This window comes from Melopsittacus undulatus, chromosome 2 (genome assembly GCF_012275295.1).
Source record: "Melopsittacus undulatus isolate bMelUnd1 chromosome 2, bMelUnd1.mat.Z, whole genome shotgun sequence".
NCBI classification, from domain to species: Eukaryota; Metazoa; Chordata; class Aves; order Psittaciformes; family Psittaculidae; genus Melopsittacus; species Melopsittacus undulatus.
The window spans coordinates 90,785,946-90,806,284 of NC_047528.1; the positions used below are offsets into that span (position 1 = coordinate 90,785,946).

Consider the following 20,339-nt stretch of genomic DNA (forward strand, 5'->3'; position numbering starts at 1 on the left):
ACAATGCGGCTAGGTGCTTCACTCTTAAGTACAGGCCTTTGTTCAAGAATCTAAAGTCTTGTCTACCCAAGAATCTGCATGTGGTTCAGCAGCAGTAGCTTCATAATTTGCATTCATATACTCTATACATTGCATACAAAGATATTTTTAAATACAAATTTTTAAAAACAAGTTTTACATTTATTTAAATGAGGAAAAGTAAACATAAATGGTTGTGACTCTTTCTTGGCAAAACCGCACTGTGCTGGCTGTTTTCTTCAATCAGGATTTGAGTTACTCTACTCCTTTAGATGGTAGAATTCTGCTAATCCAGCTCAGTTTGACCATCTGCAATTGTTCTTTGCCACTTCTGAGACAAAGAGCTTTATTAGAATAGAAGTGCTTTTATATTATACCAGAAACAACCTTTGAAAGCTGGCTTCAAAACTCAGTGATGGAGAGTGTGGGGAAACCACATTTGAATAAAATGAAGGGGAGTAATTGCCATGTAACTTAAAAGTCTTATCAGTAACCAGGTTGTCACGCTTGAGAATCATCTCAAATTATCAACACCACTGTTGTATAGATAATAAATAAATAGAAGATGTGTGAATAGAATGTTTTGTTATATTATTGGCCAGACAAAAATAGGTATTTATGTAGTAGAAGCAGTTTTATATATCCTCAAGTTGCGTTACTGTTACTTAAGTTGTGTGGATGAGTGGAGCTTCAGAGAAACTAAATGGGTCTTATGCTGTACTAAACTGTACTGTTAAAATCTTTCATACAGTATTATGATATGTTTATGAATACTAACAACTTTTGAAGTATTGTACATGCATTAACTGTGGAGGAGAACCAAACAGATGAACCTTCAGAACTCTGTTAGTTCATAAATGTCAAACAGGCTGAATGTGGCTGGATCGATTTTCTTTTTTTTTTTTTTTTTTTTTCCCCTAGAGTCAGTGGGTAATCCAATATAATTGAGAAGTGCTCTTGCCTGAGCAGAATTCTAGTAATAAAATATTATAAGAATTATCATCTCAATTTTCAGTTTGTTTGAGGTAAATACACAGGAGGTATTAAATCAAATACCTAAGTTTATTAAGTCATAAGAAGTAGATGGCACTCAACCAGGCATTTGAAGAACTCTGATATGAAACTCCTGGCAGAGTTGCAAACTATCCTACAGTTGGACCCTGTACTAGAGGACTGTCAGATTGCTATTGTAACTCCTGCCAACAGAGAAGGCTCTGGAGGAAAATTGGTGAGCTGTAAGCTGATCTATTTGACTTCAGTTTCTGGTATATGCCTATAATAAAGACTTATGCTAGTGAACACAAGGATAAACCCTGCTGTAGGAAAGAGCCGTCACTGCATCTATACAGGGAAGTTCTAACTCTACCCCTTTTGAATTTCTGTGGCTCTGTTGGTAAGCATATGAATGAAGTGGACAGTAGACAGCATGTATTTGGTATGCTTGATACACTTGTGAAGTAGGCTGATGCCAGCCTTATGAAGTTTACTCATGACAAGTGCAAGGTCCTGCACCTGGGTTGGGGCAATCCCAGGCACAGCTACAGGTTGGACAGAGAAGAGATTCAGAGCAGCCCTGTGGAGAAGCACATGGGGGTGTTGGTCAATGAGAAAATGAACATGAGTCAGCTTCAGTGTGAGCTTGCAGCCCAGAAAGCCAACTGTATCCTGGGCTGCATCAAAAGGAGTGTGACCAGCAGGTCAAAAGAGGTGATCCTGCCCCTCTATTCTGCTCTCGTGAGACCTCACCTGGAGTATTGTGTGCAGTTCTGGTGTCCTCAACATAAAAAGGACATGGAACTGCTGGAACAAGTCCAGAGGAGGGCCATGAGGATGATCAGGGGACTAGAGCACCTCCCGTATGAAGGCAGGCTGAGAAAGTTGGGGCTGTTCAGGCTCGAGAAGGCTGCATGGAGACCTCATAGCAGCCTTCCAGTATCTGGAAGGGGCCTACAGGGATGCTGAGGAAGGACTCTTCGTTAGGGACTGTAAAGATAGGACAAGGGGTAACAGGTTAAAACTTAGACAGGGGAACTTTAGATTAGATTATAAGGTAGGAGTCCTTTATTGTGAGGGTGGTGAGGCACTGGAACGTGTTGCCCGAGATAGCTGTGAATGCTCCATCCGTGTCAGTGTTCAAGGCTGGGTTGGAAAAGAGCCTTGGGTGACATGGTTTAGTGTGAGATGTGCCTGCCCGTGGCAGAGGGGGTGGAACTAGATGATCTTAAGGTGCCTTTCAACCTTAACTATTCTATGACTCTATGTACCAGATACTTCATGGGTAAAGACCCCAAAAAGTTGTCTCTTCAGATAGAAATGATGCTGAAAGCGGTGTGTTCATAGTTCATGAAGTCATAAAGGTGACAGGCATGGTGAATAGAGAATTAGTCACCAGATTCTGTAATGACAGAACTAGAGGTGCATGTTGAAATCTGTAGGGGACTTGTTTAAAATTTGGACATATATTTTACACAGAAAGCTGTGGAAACAGTGTTAGCAGGGTCAAAAATGTGTTACACAAGAGTAAACATGTACTAATGGAAGTATGCTGGGGTGTGTTCACAAACATGCCTAGAGGTATACAGTGATCACGAATGATGAAGTATGAGTAGAAGTGTTTACAAATATGTAAAGGGTGGGTGTCAGGATGATGGAGATAGGCTTTTTTCAGTGATAGCCAGTGATAGGACAAGGGGCAATGGGTGTAAACTGGAGCATAGGAGGTTCCATGTTAACATCAGGAAGAACTTCTTTACTGTGAGAGTGACAGAGCACTGGAGCAGGTTGCCCAGGGGGGTTGTGGAGTCTCCTACGTTGGAGATATTCAAGGCCTGCCTGGACAAGTTCCTGTGTGATGTACTCTAGGTTTCCCTGCTCTTGCAGGGGGGTTGGACTAGATCTTTCAAGGTCCCTTCCAACCCTTGGGATTCTGTACCAGGATCTTATAGTCTCTGTAAATAGCATCTCCCAGCAATAGTTTCGAAGACACATTACTTGTCTAGCTGGACCAGTAGGGCGTTAAGCTGATTAATCAGGTATTTTGTATCTTTGAAATACCAAAAATAATTGATACTTTTTGTGTTGTTAAAAATGTGTAAAAATCTGCCTAAATGTAGAAGGATTTGGAGATGTCTCAAAATTATATTCATAAGTAATAGATAAGCGCACTGTCAATATCAGTTCTATTTGCCTTTGCTTCCTCTTGGTTGTTTCTTCAGTTTCTTCATTTCATATTTAATCTTTTCTTTGTCATAATGTGATGTGCCTTATGAAATATTAATCTACCAAATACATCACTTACTGTTCTTTCTCTGAAACATTCCACAGACTTGCACAACTACTGTTGTGGTTAGCAGAATGAAAAATCCTTTCCTCTGTGTGCTTTTATTATATCAGCCCCTTGATGATGTTATTTTTCCAAGTGTATGGCTTATTTGTTTTTTAGAACTTCCTTATATGCCTTTTGTAAAATCGATTTCTATATCAAGTTGCATACAGCCAAATCAGGAGCATGGGAGCATTAAGCCAAATCTTAATTTGAAATTCATTATGAAGAATGTTTCCTTTTTGCACTGTGACAGCTAATTGCTAGCTAATGTTTTTGTTTATTTGCACGTTTATACAGCATATTTGTATTAATACCTAAATATAGCTGTGATTTAAATCTGTTTGGAGGAATACCTCTGAGTCAAGATAACCTTACCTTTTTTTTTTTTTTTTTTTAACTTGGTGACCATCAGATGGGACAATGGTGAAATTGAAAAACTTAGCCCATGGGACATGGAACCAGTTCCTGATAATGGTAGGTAGAAACTCACTAAAACAGTTTAATGTGTTTCTTCCTCTTTCTAGTTCCTTCATTCTGTGCAGGTAGTGGACCTTCCTATCTTTCTTGTGACTCTTGCCACTAAGTCATCCAAATACAGTGCATATCTACTTAACAGGTGGAATTGATGAGGTAATAGTTATCCTTTAAATTACAGAGAATGTCAACAGGGTGGTTTTGTGCATTCAGGCAAGAAAGTTCTTGAAAACAGTCTTGCTTCGGATTTGCTGAAACACCTTGAATATACCTATTTATTTTATTTTTTTCCCCTTTACATCTTCCAGAGCAATTTTGAAGGAAATAGTTTAAATGTGTATAAAACCTGCTACTTCCAAATGTCAAGTTTCAAATACATCTTAAGTTTCAAAAAAACTGGTTTGTAATACATTATGGTATAAGGGGGTGGGTGAAGAATGCATAAAAAGAATGTATAAAATAATTTCCTTTCAGTCAGTCCTTCCTGCATGTAGTTTAAACTCAGCAATTTATAAAGCTTGCTGGTCAAATCCAAATTAACTGTAAATGAAACAGTTGCATTCCTGGTTTGTCTTATTCAACTCAGTTTTCCAGTGCTTGTTGGTACCAGCTAGGTGGAGGAGGGGAAGTTTGTGGTTTGTGAAGCAGTGAGAGAGTAGTTACTGAATAAACTGTCAAAGTTACTAATTTTCTTAATAGTCTTTGCTAGGAGTTGGCTTGTTTCCCAGACACCAGGAAGGCTTACACTGTATTTTTTTATTTCTTAAATATGAGTATATTGTATACATGTGGATGTTCTCCGGAGCCACCTGTCTGATCTTCAAAGTGTTAGATGGCTGCTTCAGTCGTATCTTGCGATGGCAAATTCTGCAAAACAGTCTTAAATCAAAATCTTATATTGAAATCATTTTACGTTTTAATTTATAGAAGACAAATAATCAGCAGGGTTTTGGTTTTATGCACATGCACATTTAATTGGAACATTCAGTTTTCTCATTACCAACATCTGTCTCCTCCTAACATACAGAAGTTTTTCTTATTCATTGTGAACTGGTTAATGCTTCCCATATATGTCACTGAGTGACTGTCATATTACCAGAGGCTCACATGCCTTATGTATGAACTTAAGCCAGGATTTATTTTGCTAGCAGGCCAAATTGTATCCATTTCTTGTGAGCATTGTGTACTAACTATGGCTTAAGTTGCTGTTTTTATCAGTTTTTCCTCCTAGGGATTGGCATGTAAAGAGTAGCATTCTTAACCACTTACATTTGATAGCATGAAGAACTAGGATTCTTGAAATTGCTATGCTGGCAATGTAATGACAGACATCCTACAGATGCTAATTTAAATCTGGATAGTATTAAATGTGTAAGTCATCCTTTACTGGCTATATCAGAGAAATTGTAACTTCTTTCTTTGATCTAGTAAGTTACTACTTTATGTTAAGAGCTTAAGGTTTGATCGATCTGAGGAGCTGCGACTTTACTGTGCAAAAACTGGGGGCACACACATACACAGAAAAAAACAACCCCCCCCCCAAAAAAAAACCCCACAAAAAACCAACCCCGAAACACAGCTCTAAAAGCTAGTGTGTCTTTTGTTGAGAAGGTCAAAGAATTGAGAAGAACATCCTCTGAGCAGGTCAAGGATAAGCACCACAGCAGCCACTAGGCTAGAGGAATAATAAAAAAAGAAATTGCTTGAAGACGATTCGTAACTCCTTGTTTTTGCCAGAAAATGGCACTGTAAGGAAGTAAAGCTTCTTGCAGAAAGGTTTTGGGCATTTATGGAAAGCATTATTATGTTAACAGTATAGTATAAAGCAGGAGTTAGCTCCCTTCTCCTTTGCTTTTTCTTTCTTCTGTTGAATGACTTGCAGACCAAATTAAAATTGTACCTCATGTTTGCCACTCTTAAAGCATTTTTTTTTATTCATTTTACTAAGATAGATGTGTGGGAGAAGAATAGCACTGAAGTTGGACTAACTAGCAGGTCACAACTTTAATTTGTTACCTTTTCTATCTTGTAAACATGAGTTTTGTCTTATGATTATGAAGATACAGTATTAGGTGTCAAACTCTTGTCACAGACAATGCTGTCAAGATGAGGAAAATCTGGTGCATACGGACCTGAAAATTCAGTTTCAGCAGCCTGCTTGGTAGTCCGGTATTAGTGTGAACTGGCTGTTGCATGTATTAACTGTCAGTAGCAGTACTGTAAGTACTGCAACCCTCCTTCTGGGGGTGCAGACTTGTGACCTGTTTACTCTATCAGATTACATTAGGCCATATGGTCATACTATGAAAATATACAGAAAATGCCAGGAGTTGTGACAAGTCTTCTGTGACACATGTACCAGGGTGCTGCAAAGAACGTGAAGCAGAGATATTTGTGCTGCTTGAGAAGGACAGTCTTGTTTGTTTTAGTCTGTCATTCTGCTTTAGTTGTTACTCCTGCAGGAGAAAATCCCTCTTGAGCGCTTATGCAATGGAGTGCCAGATACCATGTTGAGTTCTTCTTGACACAACCCTATGTAAGTGTAGAAGCATTACTTGCTGCTTTCTCTTAGTGTTGTCTTCAGGAAGTTCGGTTGCAGAATTTGTTTTAGCTTGAAGATGAGTTATAAGGATCATTTAAGTGAGTCACCTCTGTCCCTTCAGCTTTTCCTAGCACCTTTTTGTATTTTATCCTTTTTTTTTCCTTGAAGAGCTGCTTCATCTCTAGTACTATTTCAGTGGATAACAAATACTTAGGCCTCCATCAGTGTAATATTGAACAGCGGTTATTAAGACTAACCCTATTCAGCTGAAGGAAAAAATAGTCCTTTTCATAAACTTACAAGATTCCCCACTAAAGCCTGGGGTATTTTTTTGTTTTTCAGTTGGTTTAGTTTTCTGAGCTGGTGTTTTTTGGTTTTTTTTTTTCCTTCTTCTTGCTACAGTATTTGTAGCTGAAATGTATTTTAGAATTTGTATATAACATATTAATGGATTACAGTCATCGTAACACTGAAAAGGACTCTACCCTCTTTCTTGCTTTCATTTTTAATGGACAGACTCTCAGATGCTAATGGAAGTTCTTATTGTTAGCCTGCATGTTTTATACTGTTGGATTTATCTTCTAATAAAAAGAATTTATCTGCTAATTCCAGTTGTCCTAATCAGTGCAAAGAAATGCTATTGCCTACCCACGGTGTCTGATAGGAATCTTCATATGTTTGTTCCTCTTCAAGAGCTCAAATGAAATGAGGAACTTAGCTTTTCAAAAACAATGAAAGTGCAGAAACTGCAGATGTAGTAAAAAAAATAAATCTGTGGAGTTAATAAGGAGATAACCAGGGATGACATATTATCTACTCAGTCATTCTGCATTGGCCAGATTGCATTAGTCTTTGTAAGTGGACTCTTTCCACAGAACCATACATTACAGCTTGATACTTCTACTAGTTCTTACTGCCTTGAATCATTAATCTGCCATGTTCAAAACATTTTCTTAAAGGTCCAAACGATCACTCTTGTTAATACCAGGAAAAATGGCACAAAGTATATTGCCTGTCTTGCATGTGGTTAAGGTTGGGGCACAAATAAACTTATTAAGGTAAAACCATGTGCAGGTTAGGATATGCATTAAAAAAAAAAAGCATATGAACAGCTCTTCTAAGTCCAGTGCTTAGACAGAGAGGAAAGAGACTTCTGGAAATTCAGAGCTGCAGAAGAGGTGAATAAGGGATATCTTTGCTTTCGTATGCCTTTTGTGTACTTCTTTTCCCTTTAGTCTTGGCTTCAAACTCCACTTTAAGGCAACTTTTTTGTCAGTTTTGAGCATGTGAGCATTTAATATGTGCAAGTGCTTAACAATTTATCTTGTTTTGTGTTCTCACTCCTTACCCTCTGCTGTTTGCTATCACTCTTCAGTCGATCAGCCTGAAGAATTAGGAGCTAGTGTTTCTGTGACATTTGAAGAGGTGGAGAAGCTACTATACAAACCACAAGAAGGAGAGTGGGGGATGAGATCTCGTGATGAAGCATGTGAGCGGATTATCAGTGGTATTGATCAGCTTATGACTCTTGGTAAGCGTGTCATCTAAACTTTATGTAGTTTTCTCCTAGTGTTACATTTATAAATAGAATATCCACCGTAGAATATCCATGGCATCCTTTAAAAATTCCCTATGATGAAGTACTAGAAATGTTCATACATTACGTGCAGTTCTTCCTGTTTGTACTGAGATTTTTATATTTTTATACATCATTGGTTTTATCAAGAAGCAGTTCAACACCTGGCTTGATTGTCACATGCATGCAAGCCTTGAAATATTTAAATTAATCTTGCTGTTCCTTAACAGACATTTCAGCAGCTTTTGCTGCTCCAGTTGACCTGTGTACATATCCCAAGTACTGTACCGTGATTGCTTATCCAACTGACCTGAACACCATCCGGACAAGACTGGCTAACAGATTTTACAGGTCAGTGCTAGCAGTTGAAACAAGGGCAAATGTGGCCCTGAGTATCTGTTGTGGGAAGATTAAACTTTTTTAGTAAGACCAACTGTTCTTTTTACAAACATTCTGAAAACCAGTAGTCCAGTACCTGAATTCAACATTACTGGTGCTTTGTAGCAGGGCTCTGATGGTTGGTATAACTGCAATGTTGTGTTCATTTTTAATGAATAATTTTGATAAATATTCAATTTTAATGAATAATTTTCTTAGTTTGTAAGGAAATTGATATCAGCCTACACTGGCACTATTTCCAGAATCACACTGACAGTTACCTGAACACTGACACTCTCTGAGAAATTTGTAAATCAGTAAATATTTTTAATAAAACAAACGATAAAGTTAAGTCAGTGCTGAGGGCTTAAATCAGATTTTGAAGTGCTGTGCTTCAGTTGCTTTGAACTTCAAGAGATCTTAAGGACTTACTACTTTCAGAAATAGGCTTAAACACTGAGATGACATGTTAAATATTAATAGCAGCTTTTTAAATGATAAACACTTATGGTAGAGAAAGAGGGAAGAAACTTAAGTGTGATGGAGTTCTGATTTGCTGAATATGCTGGATATAGTTCTAAAAGAAATTTTGTGTTCATCTGGACTTGCAGTCAGTTTGTCTATAAGTACAGCATAGAGTCATTAGTAGTTTTTTTCCTCCTTCATAAGACTGAAATAAAGTCTTGGGAAATAGTTTGAAGTTTGTAGGCAAAGAGCTGCAAACTTGGGGTATCACTGCTTCACAATTATAAGGAATTGGAAAAATGAATGTTATAAATGAAATTACATAGTTGTGCTAGCTCGTTTCTATGAAGTTAAAACTTCAATTTGTAGAATTTTCTACTGGTCTAATGAGATTTAAAACAGAAGATACCTATCTTAAACTGGACAGAAAATTGCTAAATTTTTTGCCGTTTTTAAGCTTTTTGGCTTAGTATTAAAGGTGAAATATTTTTTAATTTTAAGGAGAATCTCTGCATTGGTTTGGGAAGTAAGATATATTGAAAGCAATGCTAGGACCTTCAATGAACCTGGGAGTGCTATTGCTAGAGCTGCAAAAAAGATCACTACCCAGCTCTTAAAGTTTATCAAGTAAGTGGTATTTTAATCTATTTATTGTTTGAATATTTGTGCTCTGAAATGGTGGGAGAATATCTTAACATCACTTTGTTGTGAATACTCCTTCTTTTGTTTTCTTACTATTCTTCAGTGCCCTGCAGCACAAGTGAATAATTCTGAGTATGATCTTAACCAGGGAAATGCTTAAACGTTCAGCATAGAGACATTTTAACTTTTTCCCTGAGTAGTATTCACTGGTATTTATAGCATTGAAGTGTTGCTTGACATGAAAGTAGCTCAACCTATGAAGTTAAGTTCTGTACTGTCTAGCACGTGTAGAAGTTGTTGTGGTAGCTTGTCTGACTCAGTTAATGTCAAGAGGATTATTTTGAAAGAAGCTAGCATAGGCAATCTTTCTGCAGGTAGATCCAGACGTGAAGGCCCCTTTCAAATCCCTAATGCTAACTTCACCGTCTTCCCCTCACTACTTCTGAAATGCACACTATAGCAGTTTTTCAGATGTAACATTATAATCATCTTGAGTTTTGTTTTTAATTTAATTCTTAGTTACTGTTTTCTAGTAGAAATACAACTTTTGTGTCTGGGTTTAATCTAGGAAATGATAGCTATGGTTTTGCTATTGCAGTAACAGAGATTTTATTGCATTTCAGTGATCAGAACTGTACAAACATTTTTGAACTATGTAGCACAACAGATGATGAACAAGATTGTCTTGATGCTGATCTGGTAAGCTTTTTTGTGGATAATTCCAGTAATGTGTGGTGGCAAGAAAATGCCACTAGCCTTCAAATATTTTGGTAAAATTGTCATTTTTACAGGGATGTTTGTATTTATTCATTTACATAGTTAAATGTGGATTATATTATATATGTGAGGAATTATGTGAGAAGATGGTTTATTAAAGTAATTTTGAGTTGTCAGTTTTAAGAAATAAATATGTATTTTGTACTGTGACTGTGCTATTAACTAAAGCAGTTCTGTGTTTTGTGAGTGGCACTGTATTTCTGAAGCATGTTAATGTTCAGAAACATGATATAAATATTTCAAGAGTATATGAGTAGCTGTTTTCATTGTGTTTTAATTATATGTGTCTGGTTATTTCTAAAATAAAAACTGTCATTCATACAGTCACAAATGCTAAAAGCTGAAAAGTTGTATAACTATTGCAGTGATGCTTTGGCTCTCAGTTTCTCTGTATACCACAATATGAATTCTGCATCAGATTTCTATTCCTCATTGAGAATTTAATAACATGCATTTATGAATTTCATAAAGGTAAATATGCAGAATTGTTACACAATGAATGTTACCTGCAGTGCTGTATGCTTATTAACAGTGTATCCAAAGCTGCCCAAACTGATGTCTTTTTCACATTTTGACTTCTAATTTGGCATTTACTAGTAAGACTTTGTAAAGTTGCAAAGTAGTTGTTCCTCCTTGCAGATTAATAAGTAGAGAACAAATTGTACTCAGTTATTTTAGTTCTTTATCTCACTACTACAGCATTGCCATAGTACTTCCATGTTGTAATGTTTTTTTTACCAAAAGTAACTTGATCATAAGATGTCATTTCCTAAACTCGGGACAAACAAAAATCAAAGTTTCATGACATCTATTACCAGTGAATTGAATTACTGATCAACTTTAGTCATTGAGGCACAAAGCTGATGTATTATCTTTTCATTGCAATTTCTGGCAGTGGTTTTTCCCTTGTATGAAGGATAAGAGTTGGAGTTGGGAATCTTCAGTGGTCATATCTAGGGTTTTGCTTTTCAAGCCTTTCAAATGCTATGTTATATATTTTTAATATGCTCACCTTCTGTCTTATTGGGAAAAATTAGAATAAAAATATATTTTTACCACAGTATCGAACTTTAATGGCACTTTGAGCACCCATTAGCTGTTTTTTCATACATAATTTTTAAGATTATTGATTTTATTTTGTGCAGGATGATGAAAAATGTCTTCCAAGAACATCATACAGAAGAAGAAAAGTGAGTTGGCTAGTCTTTACCATATATACCTAAATCGAGTCTGGCAGGAAAAACTGGTTAATGGGACTGTATTGAAATTTTGTGGGAATGATGCTTGGGTTTAAAACACTCATAGAACAGGATTTTTCTGATGTTAAAGAAGTACAAGGTTTGCTTAAATAGGCGTTTGCTGTGCTAATGCTTTGCAGTTGTTCTGTGTGGTTGTATAGGAATATCTTTCTTACAAGTTAGATACCAGTGCTGTTTAGTGTAACAGTTTTCACTTGCCTGTGTGATACAGAAATAAAAGCATTATTCACTGAGGTGCTTGGAAAAAATACTCTGAGTGATGGATATTACTCAAATCTTTTGAGAATAAATTGGTATCAAAAGGTGTATTTTTTGTGACTTAGTGTTAAAAATCAATACCTTGAAAAACAGCAAAAGAAAATTATATAATTTGTCAGAGATTATTAATATTAGGGAAAAATATCTGCTAGTAATGCCCTTTTTTGCCATAAACCAATATGATTGGAAATGTGCTTTTCTGCTCCAGAAATAATCCCAGAGAGATTATCAGGTTTACTTTTTGTTGCTACATTTCAGTGATGTTTTCCTCTGACATTTTTTTTCTCAAGGGCCGGGGCTTTAAAAAAGGAAAAAGCATGAAAGCTGGCTATGATGAAACCTGCTGGAAGAAGCAGTGTATGGAGCTGGTGAATTTAATTTTTCAGTGTGAAGATTCTGAACCTTTCAGACAGCCAGTTGATTTGGATCAGTATCCTGTAAGTTGTTCTTATTAACTTTGTAAGATATAAATATTATTTGGGTTTTATTGGGGTTTTTTGGAGGTGGAGGCGGAGGGGGGCATTCCTTCTAACATTTGGTGCCATAATAAAATCTGCATATTGCTCTTGGTGCTATTTGTTCTCTCCATGGCTTTAGTCCCAAACCACTGAAAGAAACTTGCTCTGCTTTGGGTTTAGAACTAGCAGCTGTGTACTCAATGCATTAAGGTAACATTCATCAAAATGTTGACACAGAACACAAAACAGTTGTAGAGCAGTGGTGGCATCTACAAATACTTTTTTTGTTTGTTTTCTTACTGTTCCTTAAAGGGGAGTAAAGGATTTTAGATAAATCTGTATGTTCTTAATTAAAAGTAGTTTCTTGATGAACTACCTAAAAAACCTGTTTACTGAGCCTGAGCTGTGAACTTGACTTATTCCTTCTCTTTATCTTAGTTTACATTGTGTTCTTGTTAACAACTTGGTCCCTTATTGCCTAAAAACCCAAAAGACTTTCAAAGAAAAAAAAAAAAAACAAGCATGGAGCTGTTTTTCTGTGGACTTCACATCTTGAGTTTGAGTCTTCAGGTTTTAAAAACATCTTGAGGATCTCTAGAACTCATTAACAGGAGAGAAAGGTGTTTTGGTTTGCTTTGGTTTTTTTGTTTTGTTTTTTAAACCAGATCAGTTTTTCTTATAGTAAAATGCACCAAGGAGAGGATTACATGACAATTTACAGCAGTCTGATTTCTCATTTTGATTAACAATAAAAGCATTGAGTTGCATGTAATTGTTACTGAGTAGTTTTTATTGAGGAAACTCAGGAGAATTGAAACTGGACATCAGCATGTGACATTGTATCAGCTCATGAACTCTCGGGAATTCTGAGGATTGCCTTGTAAATGGGCAAGAGTTTATATGAGATAATGTAGTTGAGACTTTAAACAGCTAGTCAGCAAAAGCATTGCTTTTGAAAACAGAAGCTGATTAAGATAATCTGTGGTCATGAGATTATAGAAATAAAATTTGAAAGTGTTATTTTTCTGTTGTACCTTCTTAAATCTTTTTTTTCACATGTTTTTTTCTAGGATTACAGACATATTATAGACACTCCAATGGACTTTGGTACAGTGAAAGAAACTCTGGAAGCTGGAAATTATGACACTCCAATGGAACTGTGCAAAGATATAAGGCTAATATTTAGTAATGCAAAATCTTATACTCCAAACAAAAAGTCAAAGGTAGCTGTTAATATTTGGAGGGGGCTATGCCTGTCTTAATGAAATTAATTTGGAATTAGTTTGTGTATCAGTATTTTTGATAAAGCTGCTGGCTGAATAAGTGGTGGGAGAAATATGATAAACTATTAGAGATGTTCACTTCTTTATCTAGCATTACATGAGATTATGTGCCATGCTTTTTCTGTTTCCTTTCTGTACAGTTTTTAATTTTGAAAGTGTTATTTTTGATGAAAAGTTCTGGTTTTAATATAAGCCACTTTTTTATCTAGATTTATAGCATGACCTTGAGATTGTCAGCACTATTTGAAGAGAAAATAAGAAGAATTGTTTCAGATTTCAAAAATGGTCAGAAACAGAATGAAAAGCTACAAAGAAACCAGAGGTATACTAGACGGTTGCATAATCAAAGCTCAGTGCAGCAACCTACCAAGATGCTCAGGTAACCAATTTATGAAGATGTAGGGATGCATCACAGCTGATTAATATTCATACTGACTGTCATATTTAGTCTATGAAGAAAATAATAATGGTTTATTAAATGGTTAGCTCAAAAAGTGAGACTTTTTATAACTCCCCTTGCAGTGGTATACTTTTTGTAGTTTAGAAAGAGCTGTGAAAGAGTGAAGGGACCAAAGAGCAGAAAAAGATTGGGTTTCTTGCATTTGGGGGGTTTTCTGTGTTGGCATTTTAATTTTTTTTTTAATATTTCAGTCAGGAAATCAATATTTAATTTGACTGAAATAATGAGGAATGAAACAAAGATTTACTTGTATATGTTACAAAGATTGCAAAGCTGCATGCACTTTGTGTTTTATCATGCACAGGAGAAAGTTCTGTGGAATTCATAGAAATTTGTACTTACTGTAGCATTCTTTGGGTTGGTAAATAATGTCTTTTCTTTTTTGAAGGTAAACAACCTTTTGACACAAGTAGTGGTTGACATTATTAACTCTGCATCCTTAATTTGCATACAAGACGAAAAAGCTTAACTGGTGAAACTGTGTTTATACCTTTCTGCTACTGTCCAGCCTTTCTTCCCTGACAGTGGAAGGATAGAAATCAGAGTTCTAAGGGAGAAGGAGAAAAAAAGCAAACCAAAAAAAACCCCATTTCTTTGCCATATTTGGCTTTCTCATCTTAAAATTTCAGTGGATTATTTGTACATTTTCAGATGTACCCATACATGTTGGGTTATGCTACAGGCATACCCGGCAATGAGCTTTAAGCTTTCCTGGGAGTTTTCCTTGAGTTCCCACTTCTTCACAGAGGAATAAACAGGCATATCAGGATAGAAAGAAATTTTCCTTTGAAACAACACTTCTGCTCTTATCTGAGGATTTGTATATAACTTGTTTACAAGTCGGTGCTTAGTAGGGCTGAGATGTGGGACTGTTTGTGAGAGTGCTTGGATAGCAAAAAGAGCATATACAGATTGTGAACTTCGATGAATATATGAAAACCTGTGACTGTAAGGGAGCCATCGATAAAGTAGTACTTCTGAATGTGAAAACAAGTTATTTTCCAGAACTGCATGTTGAACTTTTAACACATACAGTAAAGAAGAATCAAATCAGTGCGTTTCTCTACAAACACTGTTCTAGACTGTAAATTTTCTCTAAAGACACACCTTCCTTGTGTCTTTGAAACTCAGTTTTTTTGTGGAATAATGTTTGTATGCATAGCACTTAGTTTAAGGCTTTTGTACAATTAACAAGAGACTGGGAATTCAAGAGAAATTGAGGCTGCTGTTACAATTTCCTGGTAAACAATAAAAGGATATTGCTGTCTAGAAGGCATTATTAGTTCCTTTGTTTCTCAGAGCAGAGAAAGAATGTCTTCTCTCACATAACAGCACAAGGAGTATAGACTATTATTTTAGTTAAAATACTTGAAGCATATCCTTGTCAAAGTTAAAATTGTCAAACATCATGTTGGTTCACAAATGTAACTACTTTTCCATAAATCTAAAATTATATGGCATACAGTTAGTTAAGCTTTCAGAGAGAAGTATTGTTAAAGTACATAATTGTCATTATTTCTCATAGTTTAACAACTTGTGTTGCTTTTTTACTTCTTTCCTCTTTCATTAGAAATCTGAAGCAGAAACCGTTAAAGTCTCAGGCAAAAATTGAATCTGAGCAGGAAGATTCTTCTACTCAACCTACCTCAAGCAGAGCTGCCTGTGTTGTGAGCCATAAATCAAATGCTGGCAATTACAACCATAGCTCTTCTGGTGAATCCTCTGATTCTGCATGCCTGGCATCCTTTGAAAGGAATGGAAAAGCTAGATCCACAACACTAACAAATTGTTCTGCATTATCATCAGGTCAGAAAAGGCATCTGTTTCAGATGAGGCTTTTCATCTTGGTCTTACCAATGAATTGTCTGCAAATCTTTCCTTTCCTTTATAATTTCTATAATTTGCAATTGCATTCTAAATTGTTGTGAGGTTTGCATTTGTAACATGAATTTTTTTAGACAAGGTCCCTATGCAGTGTTTTCTGGGTAATACAGAATTTTGTGTATTTTAATGAATTGTGGACGCTAGCTATGTTATTAAATATTATAAAAAGATCTGTGTACTAAACATGGAAATTTCTGCCTTAAAATCCCATAGAATGCAGTAAGCTTATATAACTTCTGTTAATGGAAAAACTTGCATGTAATTGGAAGTCTGTCAGTTAGGATAGTTTGCTTCTTGGAGGCAGAGCTGCCTTGATTGTATATCCATTTTGCAGTCAAGTGGGTGGTTGTGTTTCGCTTCAGTTTTTTTGGTGGGGTTTTTAATTTGGTTTGTTTTCAGCTTTTATATGGGGATTCACAGCAAAGGTGAATTGAGTAAGATAAGAAAAAGTTAATCTGCTAACCACATGGTTACTTGATGCTGTTAAGTTTCATCAATTAGAATAATAAAATTTCTTAATTTCAAGCAGCTCTTCTAGGAAGGTGGTTGTAGTGAATGGATATAGAGGAAGGTGTAGTGTGTTTGATAAATGGTCCTATATGAAGTACAGGATATACACCCGTGTATGTTACATAAGAATTGTCATCCAAAGTTAGCAAATTAAGTAAGTTCCACAAGACATAACTGCTTCCCTATCCTTTCCTTCTGCCCCTACACCTCAGCTTGACAAAAAATCAGCAAGAAACGTTAGTCCTGTGATCTGTCAGATCTCTTTTGTTGCTTTTTAACATGCTTTTTTTCAATTCTGTTATTTGGAAACAGCCGAGTTATTTTACTTCAAACTTATATACAGGTTAAAGAAGCCTCCTATCACTGAACACTGTATCAGTAGGGAGTGGTAGATTTTGTAGAGCTATCAGTTGCATACATGTAAGACATTAAGGCCTGATAGTGTATTGTAAGATAATATCATGAGGCAATTTTGAAGATTTCCTGGGTCAGCAAAATGTCGCTCTTAACTGGAAGCTAGCCATATGTATAGAATTCTAATTGACTGTTATTTTATTTCTAACAGAAAGTGAAATAGAAGGTTCTTTGGCTTCTTCATCTACTTCATCTTCTACAAGTAGCTCAGAAGACAGCAAAGAAAGCTCTACAGCTCTTGTGTCACCTCCTCTACACAATGGTATATGTAGAAGAAAGAACAGCAATCGTAGAATAACTAGAAATCGAGCTGCACAGAGAAAGCAAACAGGTAAGAGCTGAGTAGTTTTCTCATGAATGGCAAGTGACACAAGAGTGTATGTATACGTAACTATGTGTAATTAGTATTTTTTTTGAATTGTTGTTTATGTCAGATACCGTTTGATAGTTGGTAGTTCTGAAACCCTCGAAATACAACACTCAGCTTTTAAAAAGATACATTTTTATTAGTACTTAGGGGAGGAGAGTAGAAAGCAAGAGCCTGGTGAAAGGGAAAGTCTCACAACAGTCTATATCTTCATGAAGTAAAAGCAGTAATTCATGAAGTTCTAATTTTCACTAAACTAGAATGAATCTGAAATTTATGACATAGCTAAGTAATTTCTCGTGGCAGACAACAAAAGCATATAACTCACCAGGAGTGTTTCACATTTGTTGTGTGTCGGCTGTACCTCTTCCAGATTTGACAAGACTTAAGAAGCTGCTATTTTTATATTTATGATATTAATATCTCATTTTCTTTACAGGAGCACCTCTTCAGGAGAATGGAAATACAAGGAAAACTGTCAGAAAAAGGTTATATGGAAGTGATTCTGAAAATACTTCAGTGGTGACATCCAAGTCACACAGTAACAGTACTGGTAGACATAGAAAAACTCCACGCAGAAGTGCTGCTGTGGCTGCTAATAAGTTAAGGCTAATGAGTGATGTGGAGGAAGAGGTTTCAAGCTCAGAAAGTATTGGCATAGGGTGCAAAAACAGAAAACTGCCTCACCGAAATGCCTCAGCTGCAGCCAGGCGAATGTTACTGGAGGGGTCTGAGGATGATGTAGGCCTAAAGTCTGAAAGTGAGAAAGAAATAGAAGAGCAGCTTACTAAGAAGAAAAGCCTTTCTCAACCTGGTTCATCAGCTCCACGAAGAAGATTTGTTAGTGAATCTGATAATGGAACTTCAGATTCTGAGACAGACATACAGATGAAACAGAAAAACTGGCAGAGCAATGGTCATAAACAGTTACGTGGGACAGTCCATTCTGTATCTCCCAGAATGAAAAGTCCCACTCTAGACTTTTCGGAGGATGACTCCAAAAGCCGTAATTCAGAGGATGAGAGCAGTCAGAAAGTTTCTGACCAGTCAACCTCTGCACATAATAAGCCTGCAGTGAGCAACTCTGAGGATGAAGTGGATTCTGAATTGGATAGATGGAGTGGCACAACAGCAACTGGTCTGCAGTTTATTGCGCCTTTAAAAAAAGCAAAAGTCTTGAGTGACTTAGAGGACACAGGAGAATCTGAAACAGAAGACAAAGAGGACAGGAGAAGTTTTGTCTCTGAGAACTTGGTGCCAACTAGAATTGTAAGGAGTTCAAAATCTGGAGCTTGTGCCAGTTTCAGTCAAGTTTCTGGTACAGAATCTGAGACAGATTCCAAAAATAGTAATTACTGTGAAACTTCTTCAAAAACAAGAAAAAGGAAGAGAAAAGGAAAAACAAAAATAATTAGAAAAGGTAAATTTTTTATGTTAATAGATCTAACTCTTGATATTCACTAGATGAAGGGGATAACAAGATTGACTGGACAATGACTGGGAGGATTTGGACTACACATAGTTTTCCTTGTTTTAAAATAACTATGTGGGAAGGAGAACTGTAAGGTAGGATGTTGACAACAGTGTCTAGAAGTCTAGACATGTTTGGAACTGGGAGGTTACCAAATGCAGTACAGAAAGAAAACTATTAACTCTTTGGTGTAGCTGTGTGGTATTTAGAATTCTTGCACAATTCTTGTGCTGGCTGTTGTTCTACATTTCAGGCAATATGTTTCTCCATGAAAACCCTGTCATTAAATCATGATCGTTCTTTCAATACTTAACTTGCATTTGCTTAGCTATGTAGTGTATCTGTCCTGAATTAAGATTGCTCTGTGTGTGTATGTTGTGACAGTTAAATTTGAGAAATGCTGGCTTTCAGTTTGTTGGCAGGAAACTAAGCAATATTCTAAAGGGTGCTGTGAATGAGTTCTGTGGTATGCAGCTCAAGGGAGCAGAAAATCTCCAAAGGAGCAGTGCCTTCTCTTTCTTTGGCCTGCTCCTTGTTTTGAGGATTTTGGAATTAGCTACTGAACTGTAGACTTGTCAGAACTGTTTCCATAGTCACTTTCTAAAACTCAGAAAAACTGAGGACAATCTTCTAATAGCTTTCTAGAACTGAAATTTTTACTTGAATGTGCTTCATATGTCAAAACTCCTGTGCACAGCAGAATGTCATTTTTCTGTTTTACCAAAATTTTTAAGCTGGTGCCCTTTTAAAACACTTAATTCAAATGAAGAGACTCCATATAAAGGAAACTCTTAAGTATGGAGAAAGCTGAAGTATCAGTATATTTCTACAAGGCCATGAAATATTCTTTAAAAGTCACTAAGGAAGAAATACCTTAGTGAATACTTACATCATTTGGTTCTCATTGCAAAGTCACCTGCGGAGAAGGCTCAGTGTACTGTTAACTTAGTAAAAAGCCTTAATGTAAATTTCCAGTATGTCCAGAACCAGGACAGTTAAAGAGATAGGGCCAAGTCTGAGACTTCTTTCACATGAAAGGGGAATATACCATTGTCCTATACAGTGTTCCTTAAAGGCAAGTAAATTTCAGGCATTTTGTTTTCTTTATATTGTGAGTTATTCCCCTGATGTTTTCTTGAAATGAAATGGCAGATAACTTTGGACACTAGTTATTGTAGAATAACAGAATGGCTTGGGTTAGAATGTACCTTAAAGAGCATCTAATTCCACCCCACTGCCATGGGCAGGGACACCTCTGCTGGAATAGGTTGCTTCAAGCCCCTATGTCCAGCCTGGCCTTGTACACTGCCAGGGATGGGTCAGCCACAACTTCTCTGGGCAACCTGTGCCAGTGCCTCACCACCCTCACAGTGAAGAATTTTTTCTTCATATCTGATTTCAATCTTCCTTTTTTCGGTTTAAAGCCATTCCCCCTTGTCCTTATTTTCCATTTCAATTTCTTAATCTTTAAGCTAATTTGGTGTATTACCAAATTATATGACCATTATGTGGTCACATAATTATTGTTAAATTAGCAGATTCCCTTTCTGGCTCATTTTTCTCCTCAGCAGTCAATAGGTGCAACACCTGGCTTTCATCGTTAAGTACTGCTGGAGTATGTGCATGCTTCTATATAAATATATGCGTAGAGACATATATTAGTATGTATTTATGTGTTTACATAACATTCATTTTCAAGTAAATATAACTGCATATCTACTACACAATTAACCAGGTAAGCTGTGTGAACTTTGCCTTGGTTATTTTTTAATATATAT

The 20,339-nt window shown here is 36.4% G+C and overlaps 1 protein-coding gene across 1 annotated transcript in view; it reads left to right on the plus strand.

The window, feature by feature from the left end:
- The window catches only part of BRWD1 (bromodomain and WD repeat domain containing 1), a 55,294-nt gene that overhangs the window by 31,550 nt on the left and 3,405 nt on the right, over positions 1–20,339 (plus strand). Inside the window, exons 29-40 of the mRNA XM_013129681.3 lie at positions 3,756–3,817; positions 7,735–7,890; positions 8,166–8,286; positions 9,280–9,405; positions 10,044–10,119; positions 11,343–11,387; positions 12,005–12,151; positions 13,243–13,395; positions 13,665–13,834; positions 15,486–15,721; positions 16,875–17,054; positions 17,530–18,510. Coding sequence (XP_012985135.3) covers positions 3,756–3,817; positions 7,735–7,890; positions 8,166–8,286; positions 9,280–9,405; positions 10,044–10,119; positions 11,343–11,387; positions 12,005–12,151; positions 13,243–13,395; positions 13,665–13,834; positions 15,486–15,721; positions 16,875–17,054; positions 17,530–18,510 — 2,453 coding nt within the window. The remainder of the gene's footprint in view (positions 1–3,755; positions 3,818–7,734; positions 7,891–8,165; positions 8,287–9,279; positions 9,406–10,043; positions 10,120–11,342; positions 11,388–12,004; positions 12,152–13,242; positions 13,396–13,664; positions 13,835–15,485; positions 15,722–16,874; positions 17,055–17,529; positions 18,511–20,339) is intronic.